Source organism: Natator depressus, chromosome 7, assembly GCF_965152275.1.
Source record: "Natator depressus isolate rNatDep1 chromosome 7, rNatDep2.hap1, whole genome shotgun sequence".
Taxonomy (NCBI): Eukaryota; Metazoa; Chordata; order Testudines; family Cheloniidae; genus Natator; species Natator depressus.
This window is the reverse complement of record NC_134240.1, coordinates 110,799,012-110,823,606: the sequence shown is the minus strand read 5'-3', so window position 1 is coordinate 110,823,606 and position 24,595 is coordinate 110,799,012. Positions and strand designations below refer to the sequence as shown.

The 24,595-nt window shown below is 40.5% G+C and overlaps 1 protein-coding gene across 1 annotated transcript in view; it reads left to right on the top strand.

Annotated features, from left to right (window-relative positions):
• Window positions 1-24,595, top strand: part of ATRNL1 (attractin like 1) — a 990,764-nt gene that overhangs the window by 385,310 nt on the left and 580,859 nt on the right. Inside the window, exon 21 of the mRNA XM_074959279.1 lies at window positions 10,155-10,248. Coding sequence (XP_074815380.1) covers window positions 10,155-10,248 — 94 coding nt within the window. The remainder of the gene's footprint in view (window positions 1-10,154; window positions 10,249-24,595) is intronic.

Here is a 24,595-nt window from a genome sequence, read left to right as displayed (position 1 = left end):
GCCCGCTGCCGGTCTGGGATTCCGGCCCTGCCCACATAGAGTGGGTACCTACCTTCTCCCTGGTTCTATCCCATTCTCTTCCTCTCTCTCTGCACTGAGCTGAGGGTGGGAGTGCACTGAGCACAGGGCTGGGGGTGAAGGATCAGGCTGGGGGTTGGAGTGTAGGGTCTGGCCAGGAGCTAGAATGAGAGAGGGGGCTCAGGGTTGGGGCAGGAGGTTTGAGTGTGGAGTGCTTACCTGGGCAGCTCCCATTTGGTGGGAGGGGTGCAGGTGGGAATGTGTGGGGGGTGCAGGAGCTCCCGTTTGGTGCTCAGGGTGGGGGTGGGAATGTGGGCAGTGCAGGAGTCAGGGCATGGGGTTGGGGGCGTGTGTGGTGGTGCTGGAGTCAGGGCTGGGGGTGTGTGAGCGGGTACAGGGGTCAGGGCAGAGGGCTGGGAGGGTGCGTGGAAGGGTGCAGGGGTCAGGGCAGAGGGCTGGGTGGGTGTGGGGGGGTGTAGGGGTCAGGGCAGAGGGCTGGGGGGGTGGGCTAGGGTCCTGAGGGTGCTCCCAGCCCCCTGCCCAGAGCGGCTCACGGCAGGGGGCTGGAGGGGATATGCCCTGATTCCACCCCCATGGCCCCATCCCCACCTCTTCTCCGCCTCCTTTCCAGAGCAGCGAGCGTGCTGCGGCTCCGCTTTTCCCCCTCCTTCGCAAGGGCCATCAGCTGATTGGCGGCAGGGAGGGAGAGGAGGAGGGGCAGGAACCCAGCATGCTGGGGGAAGAGGTGGGGGAGGGGAAAGTTGCCTGCTCTGCAGCAGCAGCGGGCAGGACCAAGCTTCTTCACCCTGCCCCTGTGGCGACGGGGCGCGGGGGAGAGCGGAGAAGAGCGGGCCGGGGTGGGCAGGATTTTTAATGGCACGCTGCTGCCTGCCGGGGTCACAGCCTGGGTTCGGCAGCTGGCTGAGTGGGGCCAGCGGCTGGGACCCAGCAGGCCGTAGTGTGCCGTCTTTGGCATGCGTGCCAAAGGTTGCCGACCCCTGCGTTAGACCAGACTACAGTGTCAAAAGATTCTCCAAGTTGGGTGGCCCATTCTATCTCTGTGGACTGTGACCAAAACAACAGTGGCATGGAGCACTTTCTAGAAGCTTCATATGACTAGCTGAATAAACATTCAGTATTACTGTGCATAATACTGGAATGCTATTGTGTTGGCCAGTAAAAGTTACTGATACATGGCAATGCAGTGTTCCCCCCCCCCCCCGATTTGTGCAAATCCCTGCATCGTGACTGAGGGGGTCTGATTTGCATAAACACTGTTTGGTTATTACTCCATAACGGTAAAGAGAATATTATATAGACTCATTTTGGCTGCTTTCCAGCAAGAGGCTAGGCAGCTCTTGGATGCACAGAGTACCCTCAACTCCCATAGAAGTCAATGGATATTAAATGCTCTCATCGTGTTCATGATTTGCTCAGCTTGTTGCAGGCACAAGGCTTTAATCTCGGGGTTTTGAAAGTCTCCTGTATTTAGAATTTCCCATGAACAAAAATGGCTACCTCAGCTTCTCACTCCCTTCAGTTGAATGAAGGAGAAGGACCCTCCATTTTATGTAGAATTGCTCCAAACCGAACACAATGTCTTATAAAACTGCTAAAAGTTTGTTTTGTTAATTAAAAAATAACTTTTAGTTGCTCCTTTCCCTTTCCCTTGTCAGCCACATTCAGGACTCTCCCCACCCAAAGTGCTTACATGTTCCTATCGACAAACCAGACTTTTACTATGATACGGTATTGCTGCATCACGTTCACCCTCTTTGTTATTTCTGGTGATGCTCTTTCAGTCTGGAGATAAAGGGAAAGGTATTTGAGAGCTTAACCTTTTTAGCAACAAGATGAAATTTGGGTGAAAGTGATCACAAAATGACAGATTTAATTATTCTAAGGAAAGTAAGGACTAAGGAGTGAGACCATGCACATGTTTGGGCAGGATTTTGTAATATGAAATAAATTCAGACAGAATTTTATGCTACAGGATCTTAACAATTATAGTTTTATTTGAATTTGTATATTTGTATGGAGTTTGACAGAAAATAGTCAAATTAATTTTAATAGATTGACACTTTATGAGAAATCCAGGCATTGGCATCAAGATTTCCCTTGTTTCACGGATCGGATTGCAAACATGAGCTGGGAGACATCAGGCTAATATTACGTTATTTTGCTTAAAAAGCAAGATTCTGAAATCCCCTCCTAAAAACTGGCATTTATTTTAAGCCTCACAGTCAGAAAGTATTAACACTGTGTGGTTTATGAAATGACAGACTTATGTTTACCCCATAGGTATAAGGGAGACATGATATACTGTCAATCCCTATGATATCCTAGGGATATGATTATCCCATTGGAAACACTTATCCCTGAGAATTAACTTACCACTGTTATATAAAATCTGTGTTGTTGGGGGATTTGGATTTTTAGTGTTGGAAGACAATGCTGGCTGTTTCAGACAATCCATTTGGTTTATAGAGATTCATCTGTGCATTTAGAATACTGATCATGAGCACAGGTCAAAGTAAGAAGAAAAGAGTGCATATGTAATTTTTATTTGAATGAAATTTAGTAACAGTAGTAATACTTCGAGAATGTGAATATGCACTAGTTATGTTGTAATGTTAGGGTAAAATTAGGGCTTTTCAGCTATTCCCTGCATTGTACATAAGGGAGGATTGAGTATGAGCAGCAGCTCCCAAAGTCATTGTGCTTGAGGTGTAAGTATGTGGGAGCACTGGAGAAATACACATAGCAGCAGCAACTGATATACCCTTTTAGAAGATGCAATGTGTGCTCTTTCATGGCAGTCTAGCACCATTGTCCAGTGTGCAGTCATCCAATAGGGAGTCTAGAACCATCCTCAGTGCCAGCCTTCCATGGTCCTACCATGATGGAAGCATGGGAATCCTCAGAAAGACTGGGGTATTTATTTGCCTCTAGACTTCTGTGTGTGTTTTCAGTAATGACAATTCTGGGTTTAGTAAGGCTGTTCCACCTATTACAGGACAGCCTATGAGAAATCATATTGACTTGGGATTTCAAAATTCATTTAAAAGAAAAGCAGCAAACTGGGAAGGCTTTGGTTAGTTTGGCCCATCAATACCCAACTAATTGGTGCTTTTATTCCTAATCCTCAGTTTGTCCTTTAAAAATTTACATATTTTTAAGTATATAAGGTTTTCAAAAGTATTCAGTATTGGTCTACGTATGCTCTTAGTGAAGTCAGTGGGAGTTTTACCATTGACTTCAATGGGAATAGGGTCAGATCAACTCTGAGTACTTTAGAAAATTGTATCCTTTATTTTCTCCGTTGGAAAACACAGGCTACTTTCATCAACACCTCTGCAATCCGCAATCAGCAGTCGTCTTCAAGAAGAAAGTGTTATGGCAAAAGTCTGGTGTCTCTCTGCACAGAATCAGTTTATTTAATTTAAAGTATGTATGTGTCTCAGCTGCCGTGGTGAGGCTGCAGGAGGATTATTTCCTTGCTCTCTGTTACGTATCGAAATCCATTAGGAACCGTGTTTTTATCTTTTTCCTCCCCGTTGTCTTTACCTAACAGGCGTGGTATTTGTTTTTTTGTTTGGTCTGTTTGTGTGTGTTTCCTCCACTAAGGTTAGACTAATAATCATAGTCTCCTCTGCTCCCCTAAATCATCTATATCAATAACTGGAATAGCATTATCTAAAGCATAATTATGACAGAGAGTATATTGCAATCAGCATAGCATTGAGGCTACTGACACACTGAAGGCACCTGAGGGCAGTGACTAGGCAAAATATCCACTGTGTACCAAATCATGGATGCACGTGACCATGGCTATCAAAAGTCCATTCTGAGGTACAAGGGAACTAGAGGAGGGCACATCAAACAAAGGGCACAGAAACAGAGTCTAGGCAGAAGCTAAAGTACACGGAAGTGGTAGAAGATGGAACTAGCCTAAACGGTTGTGGTTCCAGTGGGGAGCTCCTTAACTAACCCCTGTCAGGTAGGATCAGATCTAGCGTTCTAGGGGAAGCCAGTCGGGCATTAGAACTTGGTCTCTGAATAGGATCGTGTCTCAAGTGGCCAGAAGAGCTAGAGAGTTCCATCCTGCCTCTCACTAGGGAGGTGAAACTCAAACATCATTTTCTAGTAAAATGATATCATTAGAGAAGCAGAATTGCAGGTATGCAATTATCCCTTCTTGTCTTTTCCAGTATAAAAACTGAGAATTAAGGACAGGCATGTATTTAGTGGCTCACTGTCATTATTAATAATGCTACCATTTGAGATTCTGTGGCTGTTGGACTTGCTTAGTAATCACTTACTATGAAATCGAGCATTTAAGATTTAGGTTTCAGTAAATTAAACAGTAAACATAGTTTACGTTATAAGCTTATTATTTCTTTTGCATTTGTCAAAATCAGACAAGTGGAAAAAATAAACAGGCGCACAAAGAGAACGAAGTATAATATATGTTTTTACCTAAATGTGCTATAATAACATGGCACTACTGCCACTGCATTTATATGTTAACACTTACGCACATTTCAGTAGCATCAGAAAAGTCATTAATGTGTTTTGGCGCTAGAGTTATTCACCATGTACATGTGTACAGTTCTAGCAGAAATTTGCATAGTTGTTCTAAAACGATTTTGGTTTCCATAACTTGCAGAAATATCCTCACAAATCTGAGATTAAGTATATCTTCAGTTTAGAAATATTAATGCAAAATATGTCCATTAAAGAGATTTTTAACATAATGTCAAATTGATTAGCACATGGTGCACTTTGTTTCAACAGATTTCAAGTTATTACCTGGGGACTGATTGAATTACTAAGACTGAGTTAAGTGGGTATTTATTCCTCCTTATCTTGTAAAATCAGCATTTGGGCTAGCCTGAGCCAGCCCTAGCATTCTGGGATAGGCCCAGGAAATGTTTCATCATAATCTCTTCCCTTAGTGATCATAACATTATATACAGAGTGGCTCTTGTGTTTTGGGAGGGTTTTAGAGATTCCTTTAAACTTTTTCCCAAATCTTCAGGCCACTACCAGCTTCCTCTACTGCAAAAGAAATGCAGTCCAGCAGTTTACGTTGAGGACTATGCATAGTTATTGCAATTTGCATGTGCAAACCTGGTATTTGCTAATTTAATTACTTCTTTTGTGGGTCATCTACACAATTTGAATCTTTGACCTTCAGTACCATGGTACAGCCCTCTACCAGTAAAAGGAAGAGCAACTAGAGGGGGATGTAGCACATAGTTAGCCAGTATGTTACTAGCTCGCCTAGTTAGAGGAAGCTCTTTTTGGTTGTCTGAGATCTGCTGGAGTTGTCTTTTTTTCATGTGCCACTTTTTTTAACAATCTCCATGTAGATTGTTAGCAGGATTTTAACCTGGAACCTTCACCACCACAGCACAGACCTCATCACTAAGACTAAAGGAACAACTCCATTAGCTGGTACTAGTAATAGGTTGTTATCCCCTAGGTTACCGGCCACAAGATGGAGTAGCTAATTTTGAAAATGTGACTGTGAATGCACAGGAAGAACATTTAGGCAATGACTACAGAGGTGCCGCTGTAAGGGCTCTAGCGTAGCCAGTCTAAGCCGATGGGATAAAGCTCTCCCATTGATTGATTAATCCACCCCCAACAAGCGGCAGCAGTTATGTCAGTGGGAGAAGCTCTCCCGCTGACATAGCACTGTCCACACCAGTGCTACTTAAGAGGTAGTATAGACATTGTATCAGTGTAAAGAACATAGTGTCTGGTCTTTTTTTACTCACTAAATTCAATCTTCTTAACTAAAAGAAATTGTACTACTGGTGTTTTGTTGTTGATTTTTTTCATATGCAATGAGCAGCTTCAATGCGAGAGAAATTCCATGTATTTCTGTCATAAATTAAGTTTTAGGTGGTTTCAGATTCGAAGTATGTACATAAATTGACAGTTTTTGAACATTAACCAGAATGCAGCCTATTAGTTGCTCTGCAGCATATGTGCTCTCTTATAATGGAGCATCACTGTTACGAACTATTAACTGATAAGGCACAATAAGCACAGTACACTGCTAGGAATATACTGTATACATATTCATTTGTTTCTTCCTGCTATTATAGCAATGATTTACGTAGTGAAAATTAACATTTGAAAAGAGGCCTTTCCTGCTAAAAGTACTTAAACAATCATTCTGTTGACAAAGAGTGGGGTACTTGAGAGAATACAGGAAAACATTATAACCTGTTACAGAGGAATACATCTTCAGTGAACTTTTATTGTGCAGAGTCAAGATCATAGCAAAATTTAACATTCAATGGGAATTGCAGGTATCATTTGGGGCTATGGTGGTTATGTCTTATTTTGAAGAAATGAAAAATATTTTCTTATCACCACATACTTTGTAAAAATTTCTGCTGTTAGTTGCAACCACAGATTTTACACTGTAAGTGACATTTTGTGACAGTTGAAATAATCAGATTTAGTTTATTGATGAAATGCTGCTCATTGCTTCCTTATGCATTTTATTCCATTTATTTACTGTCTGCCAAGGGATAAAGTAAGGAAGAAATGACAGCTTACAAAGTGCAGCTCCCGATTCTCTGCTAAGAGTGTTGAGAACAGCTCCCCTCCTCTTCCTTCTTTGTGAGAACAGCAGTCCACATTGTGAGAGCTCTCTCTTCATGCTTCAGTTTTCTTTAACCATTGTGTCTTCCCTAATTAATCTAGCACTTTTTCATATGGATTAAAAGATGGTCTCATGATCATTAATTAACAGTTGAACAAATTATTGACAAGCATGTGAATGCCCTATGATATTCTTTAGCTATGTAAATTGTGCTGAGATGACCATAGTCGTTGGAGCTGGGACTTCCACATAAAGCATCATGTAGTGGAATAAAATAATATTAGTAATGGTGTAAAAAGCCAGTGCTTCTAACCAGATAAGTACCTTTATTTATTATATATTGTAACTGAGACCTGTTCATTTCCATGCAAATGTGTATTGCCTATGATTTAGCAGGATATTTCAGAAGGAAGGGTCGCTGATATTTTGATCTCAGTTCTTTCATTAACTTGCATGAAAGAGAGCACTTTTCAACTGGCAAGTTGCTATTTGCATTGGTGACTAAAATAAAAGATTAGATGAACAGTCAAATCTTATTTAATTTGTTCACATTTATAAAACCTGGCACTTGAGTTTGTTAATAAGGATATCTTCCTGCCTGAATGGTGGTGTTAACCACACTTCTCATAATTATCCCTAAGGTCAGGAGATTAATAACATCCTATTTTGATTTTAGAGGGGGGTTCCCCCTCCTACTCCCCCAAAATGAAATATTACAAAGCTTGTGAGGGAGAATTTCTGCTGTTTTAACCTGTTCTGAGGCATCCTTTTTTTCCACACTAAATGCCTTTATTGTTGTGGTGTTTCCCTTGAGCGTGGCATCAGTCATAGGTTTGGTCAAGTGCCCTCTCTTGGCCACTCACTAGACTGCAGTGGGATGATCCGGCCTCTGGAGTCTGAAGAGAGTCCAGGACTGTCTCAGTCTTGGGGTCCCTAGACACATTCTCAGGGTTCAGACTCGCTGTGGCACCCCACTGGGAGCTTAGACCACATAGTCTCCTGCCCAGCACCTAGAACTAGTGCTCACTCCTCAGACTCCTCTGTAGTTTAAACACAACCTTTCCCAGAATCCCACTGAAGGTGTGAGCTTTGGGATTACCTCTTCAATGCCCATGTGGTAGGTATAATGCATGTAAGGGACATATACTTTGCACAGGTTCTACAGCTCTTTCTATAATAACACCACAAGTACAAAGATTTTTACAAAAATAATAATTTCTACATGCATTTTCATGCTTTAGTTTCCTCACCACTCCAGAGCATCTTTGGGCTTGGGTCAGAGCCCTCTAGGGCCATACAGAGATCTTGTATTGGAGTGCATAGCTTGGATTTGGAAACATGGAGCCTTTTCTCCTCAGCTCACCTTCTGTGACTTTGGCTGTTCGTTCCGTTCCCCTTTCCTGCCCAAATGTTCTGTGTATCTCTGTGAGTGTTCCCCTGACCTACCCAGCCTCTGTGGTTTTTAAAAGCTAGTATCAACACCTTGGTATCTTTGTTCTGCATTTGGGATTTTCCACTCTCCAGACAATGGTCCGCTGTTGATGAGGTTGGGTATAACCAGCTTCAGCCAACCTCCTTAGCACAGCCACAGCAAAGTGCTTAACTCTGAGTAAGCTGTCATTGAGTTCTAACAGTCCACACTTGTTCATGGTGTGGTAGAGGTATGACACAACCCACTATATTACGATGGATACACAAACAGGCACATTCATTATACACCAATTTTCATAGTAACAACTTCATAATCTTGCATGGAATTTATAAGCTGTACAGACAGATCCCCAAAATTGATTCTTCAAAGGCATCTTAATTTTAACTGTATTTATCACTGTAACGGTGTGTTATGTTCTTTGTACCAAACACTGAGATGTTCTCTTCCCACTCCTGAACTGTCATTCTCTTTCCATCCCCACTTGCTCCATTTTTATTAAACCTCATCTACTTTGGTCACACCTTCACCAATGTCAAGCCATTTTGGGCTCTCCTCTTACCCATTTTTCAAATGGAGCTCAGCTATTTCAGCCACCTTCACCCCATCCTACCCCAAGCTGAATTCAGCTCTTTTTGCTTCCTCTTGCTTTCTTTCAGATGGTCTGCTAACTGGAGATAAATGGGGTAAAACATTGGCAAAGACTTCTTTGAAATATCAGATGTGCTGTCCTTCAAACACATGAACATTTCTCTTGTATGAATTCTATATTATGTAAAATACATTTTATGTGTCATAATTTAGATTCAGTTGTCTAATACTTTTATTTTGTGTGTTTGTTTAAGGGGGACATATGGTGTCTGGGTTCTGTGTTATAGGGCACTGTCACAGGAATGAGCTTTCTATGTTGTTCCTTATCTACAGAATAAGACCATTAAAACTCCCTCCCTCCGCCAACAAAAAAAATAGCACTTCTATAATAGGATTGTAAAGTGGCAAATAAACTTTTATTACATGTAGGTCACCAGTTAGTATTATATCCATGCTCATGAAGAAGACGACGATGCATAAAAACTTTTATTTTGGTTGTAATTAAAACTTCTGTGACAGCAGGATTTGATCTCTAGATAGGTTCAGAATTACTGAGGTGTGTTCAAGGAGAGTTTTAAGCATATTATGAATATCACTAGATGGTTGTCTAGTCTAGAACACCTATTACCTATACGACTTTGTAATTAGATTGTTGCAACATACTCTGTACCAGGTTACCAAGAGGCAACTCCATTACCTGCAGATATTTCAGTATCTTTAATCACAATCCGAAAGGGTGGGTAGGTAGGATTCAGTCTTCCTAAGGGTGTGCTCTTTGACATCCTATTGAGACCTTACATTGACGTACCACACACCTCTTAATGAAATTTTTACATCCTCTGTACCACCTTACTTAACCTGCAGGGGCATTTAAAGGCAGAAGAGCTCTTTGTAGTTTTGCCTCTAGAATGTTCTTATTTTGAACCATAGAAATGGTATTGTATCAAATTAGCCCTGTGCAAGTGGGCCTTAAAAGCCTTAAATTTACTAAATTTTTGTCAAATGTAACTGACTTACAACTTTAACTGGTATGGATACGTTGCATGTGTCTTTTATTAGAAACTGGACAAAATTCTGGTCCCATTCAAGTCAATGGGAGTTTTGCCATTGTCTTCAATAGTTCAGGATTTTACCTCGCATACCTAAAGATTATTTTTGTTAATGTTTAGTAACGTATTTGCCATATTGTATGCCAAGTCACATTAAAATGATAGACTCTACTGACTCCTCTGAAACCTTTATTATTTATGTCAGTAATCTTTAGATAAAATCTCCCTAAAGGCACATTCAGACTATTGAGTTCCCAACACTGCAGAATATAAATTACATGATCATATTATTGATATTAAAGGGGTTCATGATGGAAATACTAATACTTTAACCACACCTTCTCTGTAATGCATTTAGGATATAATATTAATATCCATAAAAGTACATTTAGTCATAAGTATAATATAGACAGTTAAATCTCTTTCCTCTTTGACTTTATAGCTTGCACATGCAGTGGACATGCAAATATTTGTCACATGCAAACAGGAAAATGTTTTTGCGCAACGAAAGGAATCAAAGGAGACCAATGTCAACTGTGAGTACAATTGATTGTAGTCTGAATTTATTTTAATTTATGCCTAAAGGATAATTAATTTTGTATTTTTTCCATTTCCTTATTTGCTGTGAAGTGATCTCTAAATGATTTATCTCCTTAATCTGGTCACCCTGTACATCTACATTCCTTAGAAAAAGGCAAAGTTAGTTTCTCTTTTTAAAGAATAACTTCATAAGTATTAATAACATTATGCAGCCTCCATAGCTTTTATAGTATCCTATAAAAGGAGATGGCTGGAGAATTATCAGTAGCCTTGTGCTGTTTTATGTGCAATTTGATTCAAAGTCCAAAATATCTGTGGTGCTAGGAGCTATATTACATATCAGAAACTATAGTAATTAAATTTTTAGAGTTTCAGAAACATTTTAAGGTGGACAGTTCTTCAGACATTTCATCCACGTAATTAAATATTGAACAAAAGGAGTACATAGGCCTTTAGCTTTGGAAAGTGCAGTTAGCATTCTAGTTTTTATACTGGAAATCAGTTGGATAGCTCATTGTTGAATTGGTCTTTAACATTTCAAGTAGTGCAACTCTGACTGGTCCACCATGCTTGCTGAAATAAAATACAAATTATGCTAAGTAGTTTTTTCTACAGCATGACTCAGATTCTCCTTTACTCAGAAAGGTCATACCCAATCTCTCTTTGAATTCATGTGTTTCTTAGTTTAAAAATATTTTGAGTTATTGAGCTTTTTTGAAAGGAATATTAAAAATAAATGATGCCATATTTCTAACCAGGTCAGATTTATTCCTGTTTCGTTCTCCTCTCAGTTTTAATTTTCAGGAAATTAGCATCTTGTCCCAATGGTAATTTGCAGTTGTTTTCCTTGCAGAAAACAGAAATGCTAAAGGATAAATAGAAACTGTTATGGAATTATAATAGTCTTCCTCTATTTTTGTGAAAACTGAAGAAAATGTGCTGTTTGTCTTTATTGCTTTATTATAACCCCAGTTTTAGGAACTGAGTCCTATGGGTGTTATAAAGTGATACTATTTTAAAAAAAAGTATTATGTAGTCAGTGGAGAAAATGAATTATACAGCACTTTTTCTCTTTACTGTACTTCCAAAAAATTCCTTATTTTACATCTTCTAAATTATCTAATCTGTATATTTTAGCTATTTATAGCATGCCAGTTGCCATAATATATAGACATTACTGTCCATAACCATCTTGTCTGCAGAAGTTAGTTCTTCTTATGGCTTCCAAGTAGTACACGTCAAAGGTTATAGGACAGTATGTTTTTCTGCAGGATTATATTGTGAATATAGTTTACCTGGGAAACATGCTAGATAAAACTGGTGACTACATTTAACCAATTAAGAGTCCTTCACTTGGTCATTGGAGTTGCTGTATCAGTATCCAGCAGATTTTCACAATGAAGACTCTGTGATCCACATTTGCTCAGGGGAGGTGAAAATAAACCTTCCAGCTCAGATAGAGGAAGAAATTGTGATCAGCTTATTTCACTGGAAGCCAGTCTTTACATGGATTTCAGTGATACTAAAATTTTACTCCAGTAAATGATCCCACGGTGAGTGCGTTATTAATATAAATATGTGCATAGATAAACAGGGAGCCGTATACTAAAAGTAGAGTGTACTTAAGAAAAGGTAGTTAATTATTTTTCATGCAGTTAGACACCTCAGTCATATTGTAGTGTTAAATATAATTATTTATTAGTATTAGTATAGAGTCCATAGGCCACAGTCAAGATTGGCGCCTGATTGTACTCGAAGCTGTAAAATATGGAGCACGCGAGTGTTTCTGTCTTGAAGTACTTACCACCTAGGTTAAGAGAACCTCGGTGGGAGAAGAAGGGAGCTGTGTGAGCTTGGACGAGGGTCACAGTAATTGGAGCATGAGATCACATAGACTAGCAGGTTTCAAACTGATATCTAATACAGGTTGAACCTCTCTAGTCTGGCACCCTGGGGACCTGACTGGTGCTGAACCAGAGAATTTGCCAAACCACGCTGAGGCAAATAAACGGAACAATGCTTGCAATGCTGCCTAGCCAAGGCTTACCAGCTCTCTTCATAACAAAGCGTTAGTGTTGTTACACAATTTTACTGTATTGGCACAAGGAAATAAGTAGATAAAGCATGAAAGACATAAAATAAAATCATGCTGGACCAGAGACTGCTGGACTAGAGGTTCAACCTGTATATCATGTATTTATCACCAATGATATCAGAATTCCTAATAACTACCGATCTAGTAATTATCAAAAAGATATGGTAATAGAATTTACACCTTCTTGATGCAAAGATTCAAGGTACTTAACATGCTACATTAAGATATTTTCTATACCACTTCTTTATTCTAAGCTGTCGTTCTGCTTCAGTGATCTGTGTGCATTTCCTTTGGTGGGATAGTACTCTCTGTCAATGAACTCGTGGAACCTTCTTCAAATACATGTCCATTTTGGGATGTGCTCCCCCAGCAACCTGAGTTCTCTCATCACTATCAGAGAAAGCAGTGCTGTGTTTATTGATTTCCTAACTCTAGTAGGTTTTGTTAGCTCTATATAGTTATTTTTGTTTTCATGTTTAGTATTAATAGTATAGCATATCACATATTCATAGGTTGATATTGGTTAGCCGTTCCCATCAGCCAGTGACTTTTTAGAGCTCTTGCCAAAGGCATCTGGCTCACACCATCATCTTCATAGCAGTTCTTAGGAGGGCAGGTAAAGATGAACCTTGTTCCTTTTGAGTGTTACAGTTACTTTGAGCAGTATCCAATCCCGAATTCCCTGGCAGCTTCAGTAGGTTTGGACAGGAGAACATGTGAAAACAACACATTCCACTTCCACTGATAGAGAGTGGTCAGGAGAGTGGATTTTCTGAGCTGTAAGGCATATTCTTTGGGCTCCCTGCATATATGGGCTCAATCTATCATCCACTAATGGGAAGATACTAACACTCCATAGGTAATGCCTTGAATCTATTTGAGGTCTTGCCTTATGAGCAGAGAAAAGCATCAAAGAAGCTGGTGCCAGAGGACCACGTCTGTATTGTTGCTCATGTTCCTGTGCAAAAAATGTGCTGATAGCTATAATGCTTCAACAGTACTCCTGGTTTTGTTTGTCTGGCTTACTGCAGAAACTCAGGCTGAGAGACAGACAATAAAGATTAGGAATACATGGTCGGTTTTCATCATAGCTAAAAGTCAAGAGTGGTATTGCCTTTTTGACCTGCGTGGTTAGCCAATTTTCTGGATCCTTCAGGTTGTTTCAGTTAGACGAGAAATTGATTATGAAGCCAGGTATTTCTTTGATGTAGTCATTTACAAAGAATGTACAAAGTCCTGTTTCCTTGAATACAGTAGGAATCAAACAGGAAATAGTTTCTTTTGTGCACAGTTCCAAGCTTCTTTCATGAAACACTCAGTCCAAAAAGCCCTCCCTCTAGACTTTTTCTCAGGGCCACACTCCAGTTCTTCTTCGGGCTGTCTCCTTAACTTTCTGTACCTTCTGCATCTGTTTCTGTGGTGTTTGTCACTGTTCCTCACCAACACATCTTACTCATTTGGTGGCAGAGATGTCTGACATATTGGACCATTTGCGGTATCTGAAATCCCAAGGCCTGTGTCCGGCATCCCTACAGGTTACTTCACTGCCATCTCAACTTATCATCAGCCATTACAGGGAATGATTGCGTTCTCACATCCCACAGTCTCCAGATTTCTGAAAGGACTTAATATTACATTCCCTCATTCCCTTCTGTAAGACAGCGTGCATCTTCCTTGGACTTGAACGTAGTCGTCACTAAAATGATGGGACCTTCTTTCAACCCTCACAAAAGATTCCTCAGTAGAACACCTGTCATACAAAACTACATTCTCAATAGCCATTGCTTCAGCTAGAAGAGCTGCAAGATCTTATGGCCAACCCTTGTTACATTGTTGTTTGTAAAGACAAAAAGTGGTCCTTCAACCTCATCTCAGCTTGAAGCGGAAAGCCTGTGAGTCAGTCAGTATGTATCCCTTCCTGTTTGTTTCCCTAGACCCCATGTTTATACTGGGGAAATACATCTGTGTACCCTTGATGATAAAAAAAAAAACCCTATACTTTTATTTACATAAGACTAACCCCTTTTGAAATAGGAACAGGCTATTTGTAGTTTATGGGGAAAGATGCAGGGGAGAGCCCATTGCAAAAACACCCTACATAGATCAGAGTATGCTTTATGCTTTCCTGCAGTCTAGCTAGGATACAGTTCCCTCAGGGCTAAAAATCCATTCCACCAGGGCCATTGCAATTTTTGTGGTAAATCTTAGGCAGATACCCACAGCAGAAATTTGTAGTGCAACCACTTGGTGTTCAGTACACACCTCTACCAGGCATCATTATTTGGATTTGGCATTGTGCTCCAATGCTCAGCTTGAGAGTGTGGTGCTACTGTCCATGTTTCAGTGAGAACTCCTGGCCTACCATCCACCTGAGCAGTACCACACTCACTGGTCTCCCTCAGTGGAAATGCTCAGAGGCCCTTGAAATAGAAATAGAGGTTACTCACCAGTAACTTGTTGTTTGAGAGTTGCCTTCATGCATTAGCACTTCCTGCCCACTTCCCCTCTACCTCAAAATTCTATATATAATCAGAAGATACTGAGGTAGTTGTGGAGTTGAACTTCCTTATATAGCTTCAGACACTGAATATTCAGTGCTTCGAGGATGTGTGACCCCTCCTTTCCTCCACATAGACACACCTCTGTCCGCAAGAGTGAGTGCACAGAACAACTCTCAAAGACCAGCATTTATTGGGGACTAACCTGTCTCTTCCTCCAGTTTTAGATCCCATATTTATCCATAATTTTTATATATATATAAATTTTATATATATATATATATACATAAATTTTATATATATATATATATACATAAATTTTTTATATATATATATATATAATATAGAAAGGGCATCACAACACAAGTCCCCCTCCTCTGAGGCTAACTCACTGCTCTGCTTTGGCTTTTAGAAAGTAGTAGAGTGAGTTAATAGGCTGATCTCAGAATTGTTCAAAGCAGTACATAGGGTTTGTCCATCAATTGGCATTAATGGAAGTTGCACAGCTAAATCCCTATGCACCACTTTAATAGTTTAATGGTGAGTGTTGCATGAATGAGCATATGGTGCTCTGGGGCATGTGCACTAGCCCTTATTTGCCCAACAATCTCAAAAATACATTATATGAAAGGAACTCTAGTTACAGTTGTAGTTTGATTGACTTGTATAACTTTGAGTCAGAATGTCGTATTCGTTTTGTCAACCTTAATAGTGACTTCTAAACGGAATAACCCGTATGTTGAATGTTAATATAAACTGAGTAAATTTTGTTACAAAAATTCTATGGCATGAAGTTTCTCTCCCTATCAAAGCCAAATAGGATTTGAGCCATTCTGGGCTTCAGGCACTTGGGACTAGCGTTCTTTGAGCAGAGAATGTATGTAACCAACTGGTGAGTAGTATCGGGGTTAGCCGTGTTAGTCTATATCCACAAAAACAACAAGGAGTCCGGTGGCACCTTAAGGACTAACAGATTTATGTGGGCATAAGCTTTCGTGGGTAAAAAACCCACTTCTTCAGATACAACTGGTGAGTGTATGTTACAGGTCCAGTCCTCAGAGGATATACATTACTACAACTCCCAGCTACAGAACCTTTGCTCTTTAGATAGAGCTATAGCAGTTCATACCTTTAGCTCTGAAAGTCTCAGGTTCAGTCTGCAAAGTGTCAGCCAAGAGGGTGGCCATGACAGTTGAATATCACAGAGTCGTTTTACTGAATCAGCAATGCACAGTGGTGCTTTAAAATGAAATATGTACTGTCAGGTATTTTAGAGCTAACATTTAAGTTTTGTTTAAAATATGTATTTTACAGAATTAAAATGTCTTAATGATATTTTGTTTTAAAATTGTGAAAAATTTATTTTTGGTTTGTTTTTAAGCATATAGTTTCTGCCTCCTAAGCGCTGCAGAATTTTATTAATGGATGAAAACTATGCTATTAGATGAAATTGACTGTTTTGCTTTTGTTGTTCAAGGTGACTGGATTGAAAAACATAAAACAAACAATATAAATGATGAACAATACATTAACATTTATTAAAAATTTCCTTTGTTTTAATAATGTAATGTGCTATTAATAAGTCAGGAGAGAGAGATATTAATACACGACCCTATGCAACCTGAGCTAAAAGACCCAGCTCTTAGCCAAGGCTGTAGCAGGCTCTTCAGTCTCTAGTTGGCCAACCACCACTAAAGGAGTGCCACACTGAGCTGGCATGGCTTATCTAAGCATTACAAAACCAAAACAGGGAAATAATCTCTCTGAAGTACTTATGTCTTCCATTACCATAGTATCTGAGCGTCTCACAATTTTTACTTTGTGGGGTAGGGAAGCAATAATTTACAGATGTGGAACTGAGGCTAAGTGGCTTGCCAATGGTCACATAGGAAATCTGTGAGAGAACTGAATCCAGGTCTTGCAGATCCCAAGTTAACAATCTAACTCTGCTGGACCATCCTTCCTCTACACATGAAACAAACCTCTGCCCTAAAATATCACTGAGTATGGCTTATTATGTTACACTTAAAACAGATCCATATCTAATGTTTTAAAACATTTTACAGGTTAATGTGTGCATATTTCAGAAGTATAATGCTGCTGTTGCTAAGAGAAGACATTACAAGCAGCACATGGACTGATGCCTACAGTTAATGTTGCCCCACACTTTCCATTATAAGACCTTGTTTTTAGTTGTTTAACTGTGCCAATTGTGTGGTTTGCCCATGTTAAAATATTTAACAAACATTTCCTTGAGAAGTTCTAGTGCCTCCATGCTTGGAGCCAGAACTTGAAATTTGGCAGTCGGGTCGCTGTGGTGTCAGGGATGTGCCTTTCGCCATCCCTCGACAATCGGCCTCATATTGGCTGAGTTATGAGCCTCTGAAAATCTCAGTTCACATACGCTCAGTAGAGACTCAGTAGAGTTTCGTGGCTAATTCCTCTGAAGATTAGAACTCTGTGGATGTGTTCCATTCCAAGGCTAAAGGGGCTGGGAGCAATATGTTCCTTGCCATTGCGTCTGTGAGCTGTCAGAAGCTACTGTGTTGCTGGGCACAAGAACTGGGAGCAGGGAGACTCGTGCACTCCGTGCTCCTGCAGCACAGGCAAGTTCGGCAAGCAGGAGGAAGAGGAGGAAGTCAGTTTGACAGGAATCCAGAGATGTGAGGAACTGGGCCTAGAGATAGGGAGCCGGGAGAAAAAGCTGAGGTGCAGGACTGGAACAAGGCTGGGGATGGACAGAAAGCCTTAATACTGGTGTATCCACATTTTTTAATGCAAGTCTTTGCAGCTTCAGTGTTTCTTTAATGTAGCTTTGTGTATGTAATTATAGTAAGGGTGAATATAACAGAACAGACATGGTTCTTATGTAAAGAAATACATTATTAACCATTTAAAAGCCATTAAATATCCAAGCAATTCATTTGTGTGCTGTCATATTAGTTCCATAGAGACAAGCACTGTTGTATTTATAGAGAAGTGACTTAGATATCAAAATACAAATGATCAATATAGCACAGTTTTTAAAAGGCTATTTAAATAATACAGGAATCTGTATATAAACTGAAGTAGAAATTTATTGCTTGCATTCTTCTGTGTCCTGATCTTAAATAGTAATAAGACCTCAAATATCCCTTCAAAGATTAAAAAAATATCCTGCAAAAGCTTGTGGGTTAACCCCTCTAAGTAACAGGTAAAGACAGGACAAAATTTTACTTGAGACTCTAGGTCAAATTCATCACTTCATTGATTTTACTGTAGCTTTGTCCACTTATGGCTGAGTAAATTTGTCCTTCTGTGTCTCCTGTCAGAGTTGTGTGTTGTGGAAACAGGAAATGGCAATCATCTAACAATACCACTTTAATAGGAAATTCCTCTATGAAAGAGAAGAATAAAGGAATCGAGAGATACATAATTTAATAAAACAGGTTCTTCTAGTCAAGCAGCTTTTTTTGTTTTCTGGTAGAGAATAGAATCAATTTAATACTAGTTACTATGGTGATTGGTGTAATTCTGAAATGAATGTAAGTTAATATATGTAATATAGAGTATTATTTTGTATACCAAAGAACAGTATCCTTTTTCCCTCTTTTGTTTTTTCCTCTTAAGAGTTTCCTTTTTTGTTACTTTGCTGTTGAGGGTATTGAGTTCTGTTGTTGATGATTTGACATAAGGCAACTGCTTCCGATTCTCTCCCTCTCCCTTCTTAGCACAGTCCTGGGACTTTCTTTTTTAATTGAAAACTCGCTGTCCTCTGAGATGGCCATCGATTTTGTTCTATAAGCTAGCTAACAGATGGTTCTATGGAGATTTCCAGCTAACAGCAGAGGTGAGAGGAACACTTAACAAGACAAGTTCTTTATTTTCTAAACGAGTGATACTTAGACCTCAGCGGTTCAGAAGCCAAATTAGCAGTCAGCATTACCTAGAAGAGCCACAATAGTGTGAATTCATTGTTTAATTTACTATGGTACTATATATTCATATTTAAACAATATGACAGAAGAAATGTTTAATTTGTGTGTGTAAAAACCTTTCAGTGTCCTAGAGCCCAGGTCCCAGCCTGATCTCAAATGTCTACACCACAGTTAAACAGCCCCTTAGCCCTTGCCCTGCAAGCTTGAGTCAGCTGGCATGGGCCAGCCGTAGGTTTTTAATTGCACTGTAGACATACCCAGAGTCACAGCTAAATACAAGGGGGAAACAGATTGCTTACCATAAGTAGTTAACACACATTTCAAGGGACCATGCAAGGCGAAGTGGCCTGTTAACATCTCTCCAGTCATTGGAGGGGCGGGGGGGGGATTGAGATTGGTGTAATAAGCCATAAATCCAGTGTCTCTATTCAGTCCATGGTGTTTAGTGTCAAGCAAAGTTATGAGTTTACAGATGCAGGCATTATATACTGACACATGAAGAAAAGGGAGTTACCTCACAAGTGGAGAACCAGTGTTGACAGGGCCAGTTCGATCAGGGTCAGGGTAAATGTAGTCCACTCCCAATAATTGATGAGGAGGTGTCAATTCCAGGAGAGGCAAAGCTGCTTTTGTAATGAGCCAGCCACTCCCAGTCCCTATTCAAGCCCAAATTAATGGTGTTCAATTTGCAAATGAATTTTAGTTCTCCAATTTCTCTTTGAAGTCTGTTTCTGAAGTTTTTTTGTTCAAGTATAGCTACTTTTAAATCTGTTATAGAATGTCGAGGAAGATTGAAGTGTTACTCCTACTGGCTTTTGTATGTTACCATTCCTGATGTCCGATTTGTGTCCATTTATTCTTTTATGTAGGGACTGTCCGGTTTGGCCAATATACATGGCAGAGGGGCCTTGCTGGCACATGATGGCATATATAACATTAGTAGACATACAGGTAAATGAGCCCTTGATGGTGTGGCTGATGTGGTTGGGTCCTCTGATGGTGTAGCTAGAGTAGATATGGGGACAGAGTAGGCAATGAGGTTTGCTACAGGGATTGGTTCCTGGGTTAGTGTTTCTGTGGTGTGGTGTGTAGTTGCTGGTGAGTATTTGCTTCAGGTTGGGGGGCTGTCTGTAAGTGAGTGTCTGTGAGAGTGAGGGATCGTTTTCTAGGATAGGGTGTAGATCATCGATAATGTGCTGGAGAGGTTTTAGCTGGGGGCTGTACGTGATGGCCAGTGGTGTTCTGTTATTTTCCTTGTTGGGCCTGTCCTGTGGTCAGTGATTTCTGGGTCTCACCTGTCTCACTCTGTCAATCTGTTTCCTCACTTCCCCAGGTGGGTATTGTAATTTTACGAATGCTTGATAAAGATCTTGTAGGTGTTTGTCTCTGTCTGAGGGATTGGAGCAAATTCAGTTGTATCTTAGGGCTTGGCTGTAAACAGTGGATCGTGTGATCTGTCCTGGATGGAAGCTGGAGGCATGTAGGTAAGTATAGCGGTCAGTAGGTTTCTGGTATAGGGTGGTGTTTATGTGACCATCACTTATTTGCACTGTAGTGTCCAGGAAGTGAATCTCTTGTGTGGACTGGTCCAGGCTGAGGTTCATGGTGGGGTGGAAATCGTTGAAATCCAGGTGGAATTCTTCAAGGGCCTCCTTCCCATGGGTCCATATGATAAAGATGTCATCAGTGTAGCCAAAGTAGATGAGGGGCGCTAGGGGACAAGGGCTCAGGAAGCATTGTTCTAAGTCAGCCATAAAAATGTTGGCATACTGTGGGGCCATGTGGTTACCCATAGCAGTGCTACTGACTTGAAGGTATAAGGTGTCCCCAAATCTGAAATGGTTGTAGGTGAGGACAAAGTCACAAAGCTTAGCCACCAGGTGTGCCATGGCCTCATCAGGGATACTGTTCTTGACAGCTTGTAGTCCATCCTCATGTGGAATATAAAATATGTAAAGAGCTTCTGCATCCATTGTGGCCAGGGTGGTGTTTTCAAGAAGATAACCGATGCATTGTAGTTTCCTCAGGAAGGCGGTCGTACCTTGAAGATAGCTAGGAGTTCTGGTAGCGTAGGGTCTGAGGACAGAGTCCAAATAGCCAGATAATCTGCTGGATCTTGGGTGGCAGATAGAATACACCTGGTTGGGGCTCTGGGGGTGTGTCTGTGTAGATTTGTTCCTGTGCTATAGCAGGGAATTTCTTGAGCAGATGGTATAGTTTCTTTTGGTACTCCTCAGTGGCATCAGAGGATAGTGACCTGTAGAATGTGGTGTTGGAGATTTGCCTGGCAACCTCCTGATCATAATCCGACCTGTTCATTATGACTACAGCACGTTATTTATATACAATAAATGTTTTTGATGCTTGTTTAACCAACATTAAACAGCATGACAATTGATATACAACCACTTTGACAGAACTCCTTCACTCAGTGCTACAGGTGACATCACCTATTTTAGCCAAATGTCCACTGCCAAAAGTTAGCTCAAAAATGACAGATGTACAGTAATTTTTTTAAATTTCAGTTTCCTCCTGGTGTAATGTGCCTTCTACTTTTCAGATTTTCCTATTGATTTAAAACAAAAACAAAATAATAACATTTAAAAAATACAAATTAATGTCTTATAAACCTGGGGAAAAAGAATTTTCAGCACAGTACAGAAATTTAAAGCATTCCTAAATCAATAGGCTAAGCAAAATGGGAGCAATGCATTTTTCAGGGGGTGATTATTGTTAAGATTGACAGCTCAGAATACTACTCACTTTTCAAGTGTATTGCATTGTAGAATGATTCTCTTAACAGAGTAAAGTCAGCTTGCTGCAGTCTGCACAACATCTATGGCAGACAATTCTACTCTATGTCCAAAAAGCCGATAAATGTTGTCAGGTGCCCTTGTCAGATTTTCAATGTCTGTACACTCATCCAGGTCCTGGGTCATTGGTTGTGACAGCTGCACGCAAAAGATCTAGGCACCAGGGATGCAGAATTACACCTAAAGAAGAGGAACCTAAGTGCCTGGACTTGTTTGGAAACAAGTGGTTTATTTTTGACAAACAAGAGCCATAAGCAAATACTGTTCAGAATAATTGGGAGTTGTGATGGGGTATTTACCCCACACAGACTTTGAACAGGTAATTAGGCCAATTGACCTTCTAGGCTGAATCTGGAGGAGAGCCAGGGACTGAGAGGGCCTAATGGCTGACGAAGCCCAAGTGCGGGAGGTGTTACCCAGGGTTTCTGAAGCCAAAGATCTTGGTTACTTTTACCCTTGGAGAGACGGTGGCAGGAAATAAATCAATGGAGACAAGGCTGTCTGACCAATAGGTGGATGGCACAAACAGCACAATACAAGAGTGCTTTCACTTAAATCATTACTTTATTTAGTCTCCAGCACTTAAACATGTCTGCAACAGGTTAGTAAAACACCCCAAAAAAATCCCAGATTCATATTTACCCAGGGTCTTGAGGGGGTCTCAAGTGGATAATTGCAAACATCCATTCACTGGTCTTCCATCTGCAGAGGAACTTCAGAGGTGTCCAAATGTTCATGTGTCCAATGAGTTCAGATTTTTCCTCTTTTTATACGCAATTTGCTAATATTACATAGTTTGTTCATCAGAAAAACTGCTGAGCAGAAGCTAGGTTAAGTGTGGAGATTTCCACTATCAAAACTCTGCTCCTACAGAGGAGCTGGATTAGGCTGATAAAGAGAGGAAGTTGATAGCAGAAGGGCTGCAGGGAGGAGCTCTTCAGTCACTCACTAGAGAGGAGGGGAGTTGACTAGGTACAAGGAGGAGTTCCATTGGGAGAGTGAGTCCTGTGGTGGAGTACAGACTCCGGCAAGAAGCTGAGTGGTGATGTAGCCACAGGGCATGGAGGAAGCTCCAGTGGTAACCCAGAAGTGAGCTGCAAGATAGAAAAGAGAGATAGGAAACAGCCTAGGGGAACAATAGCAGAGTTGGAGATTGAGCAGATCATGGTTGCTGGGCATAGGGTCCTTGGACTGGAACCTGAAGTAATGGGCAAGGTTGGGTTCCACTACTGGCCACAGGCAAAGTAGAATAGCTTAGAAGAGGATTAGAAGACTGCAGGTAGGCATTTTGTCAAATTGGATTTTGATACCCCAGAAGGGGAGGACTATGGTGCCTTGAGGGCTGAATCATGTAAAGGGAGGCGTCCCAGCGATGAGTGAGACCCATTACAAGGGGTCCTTGGGGGAAAAGGGCAGGGCAGGGGCGGGTCCTCAGGGGGAAGGGGCAGTTTCGACACTCCTGCTGGAGTGGTTTTTAAATATTACGAAGTTGGCAACCTTAGCATGCAACCGGCATGCAAAGGATGATTAGGGTTGAGTCAGAGCATCACCTACTCAGTAGTTCTTTGGCTGCCCCACGGAGGGGATGTGCTAGGGCTATGGAGGAAATTGATGGGTTGGAGTAGACTACGTGGAGTGTGTGTTCAGCTGCTGTGTGGTATGGAGAAAGAATCTTCCCCCATGCTTGTGGACTCTCCCAAGCCCAGCCACTTTGGTTTAGTGTTAAGCAGTCCATTTGGGCCTGTGTTTACCTTTTGCATTTTTTTCAGGTTGGAGAATTATGGAAGGGTGTGTGTAGTGGAGCTGCACATTATGCCTGATCCCCTGCTCTATATACTCTGGTAAATTAGGACACTTAAGCCACTGGTGGAAGTTCCAGTAGGTCCTCTGCTGTTCCCACTGCTCCAGGGAGCTGCTGCAGCTGGCTTCCTATGCTGATACTATCCACTGTGTCTGAGCACAGTTCTAAGCACATTAAATGTAGTGATCCCATTTTTCTTTTTATAACATTCATATGGATTTTTCAGATTCAAATAGGTCTAAAGGTATGTTGGTGACCCCCTAATTTTTTGATGCCAGCATTATTTCATTTTGTGTATATTTTGGAAGACCATATTGGGGCAAGACAGTCCCATCACATCTTTTGTATCTGTCAATCTATGTCAACAATATTTCTGTGCATAGTAATTATATTATATTATAAACCTTTGTTGTTACCATGTATAGTGGTGTTTTTTTTTTATTTTTTCCAGTAGTGCTCACACTGTTACAGCCAGTGTCCACATGCATAGGAAGGCACATCTTTGGCTGCGAAGAGCTCATGATCAAATTAGGGAATTGTTCAAAGAGCTGCATATTTTAAACAAAGTGTCTTTGGCAAGTTTTCAAGATAATTAATATGTTGCATGCTGCCATCCCAAATATTCTTGCCTGATACAGAACAATCAGAGGGCAATCTAAAGTGATCAAGCATAAGTGTGTTTCAGTGATTGATATGGAGTGATTTAGCTAGTGATTTAGTTCTTTTGGGTGTCTATGGTATTTCTCATTTGCTGTATTTTTTTGGCTTGATGACTTTTTATAAAATCTTTGAATATATTTAGATGTATTTTTCTCTGAATGTGCTGCTGCTCAGGAAGGTTGAGAAAGTATATGAAGAGCTATACACTTTTTTCTTTAAATTATAGCAAATATGCATTTATAGTCATTAAAATAACTTTAAATTATTAAGTTTCAGAGTGGTAGCCGTGTTAGTCTGTATCAGCAAAAACAATGAGGAGTCCTTGTGGCACCTTAGAGACTAAATTTGTTAGTCTCTAAGGTGCCACAAGGACTCCTTGTTGTTTTTTTTTAATTAATATATGCTCAACCACTTATGCGCTGAAAAAAAACAACCTACCAAGCAAAAAAAAAAAAAAAAAAAAAACCACACTAGAGTTCCCAGGCTAGACTATGACTTTTTGCTTGTGCTCTGTACATCCAAACATACTTTTCAAACATTCAGCCTTGGAATCTGATGA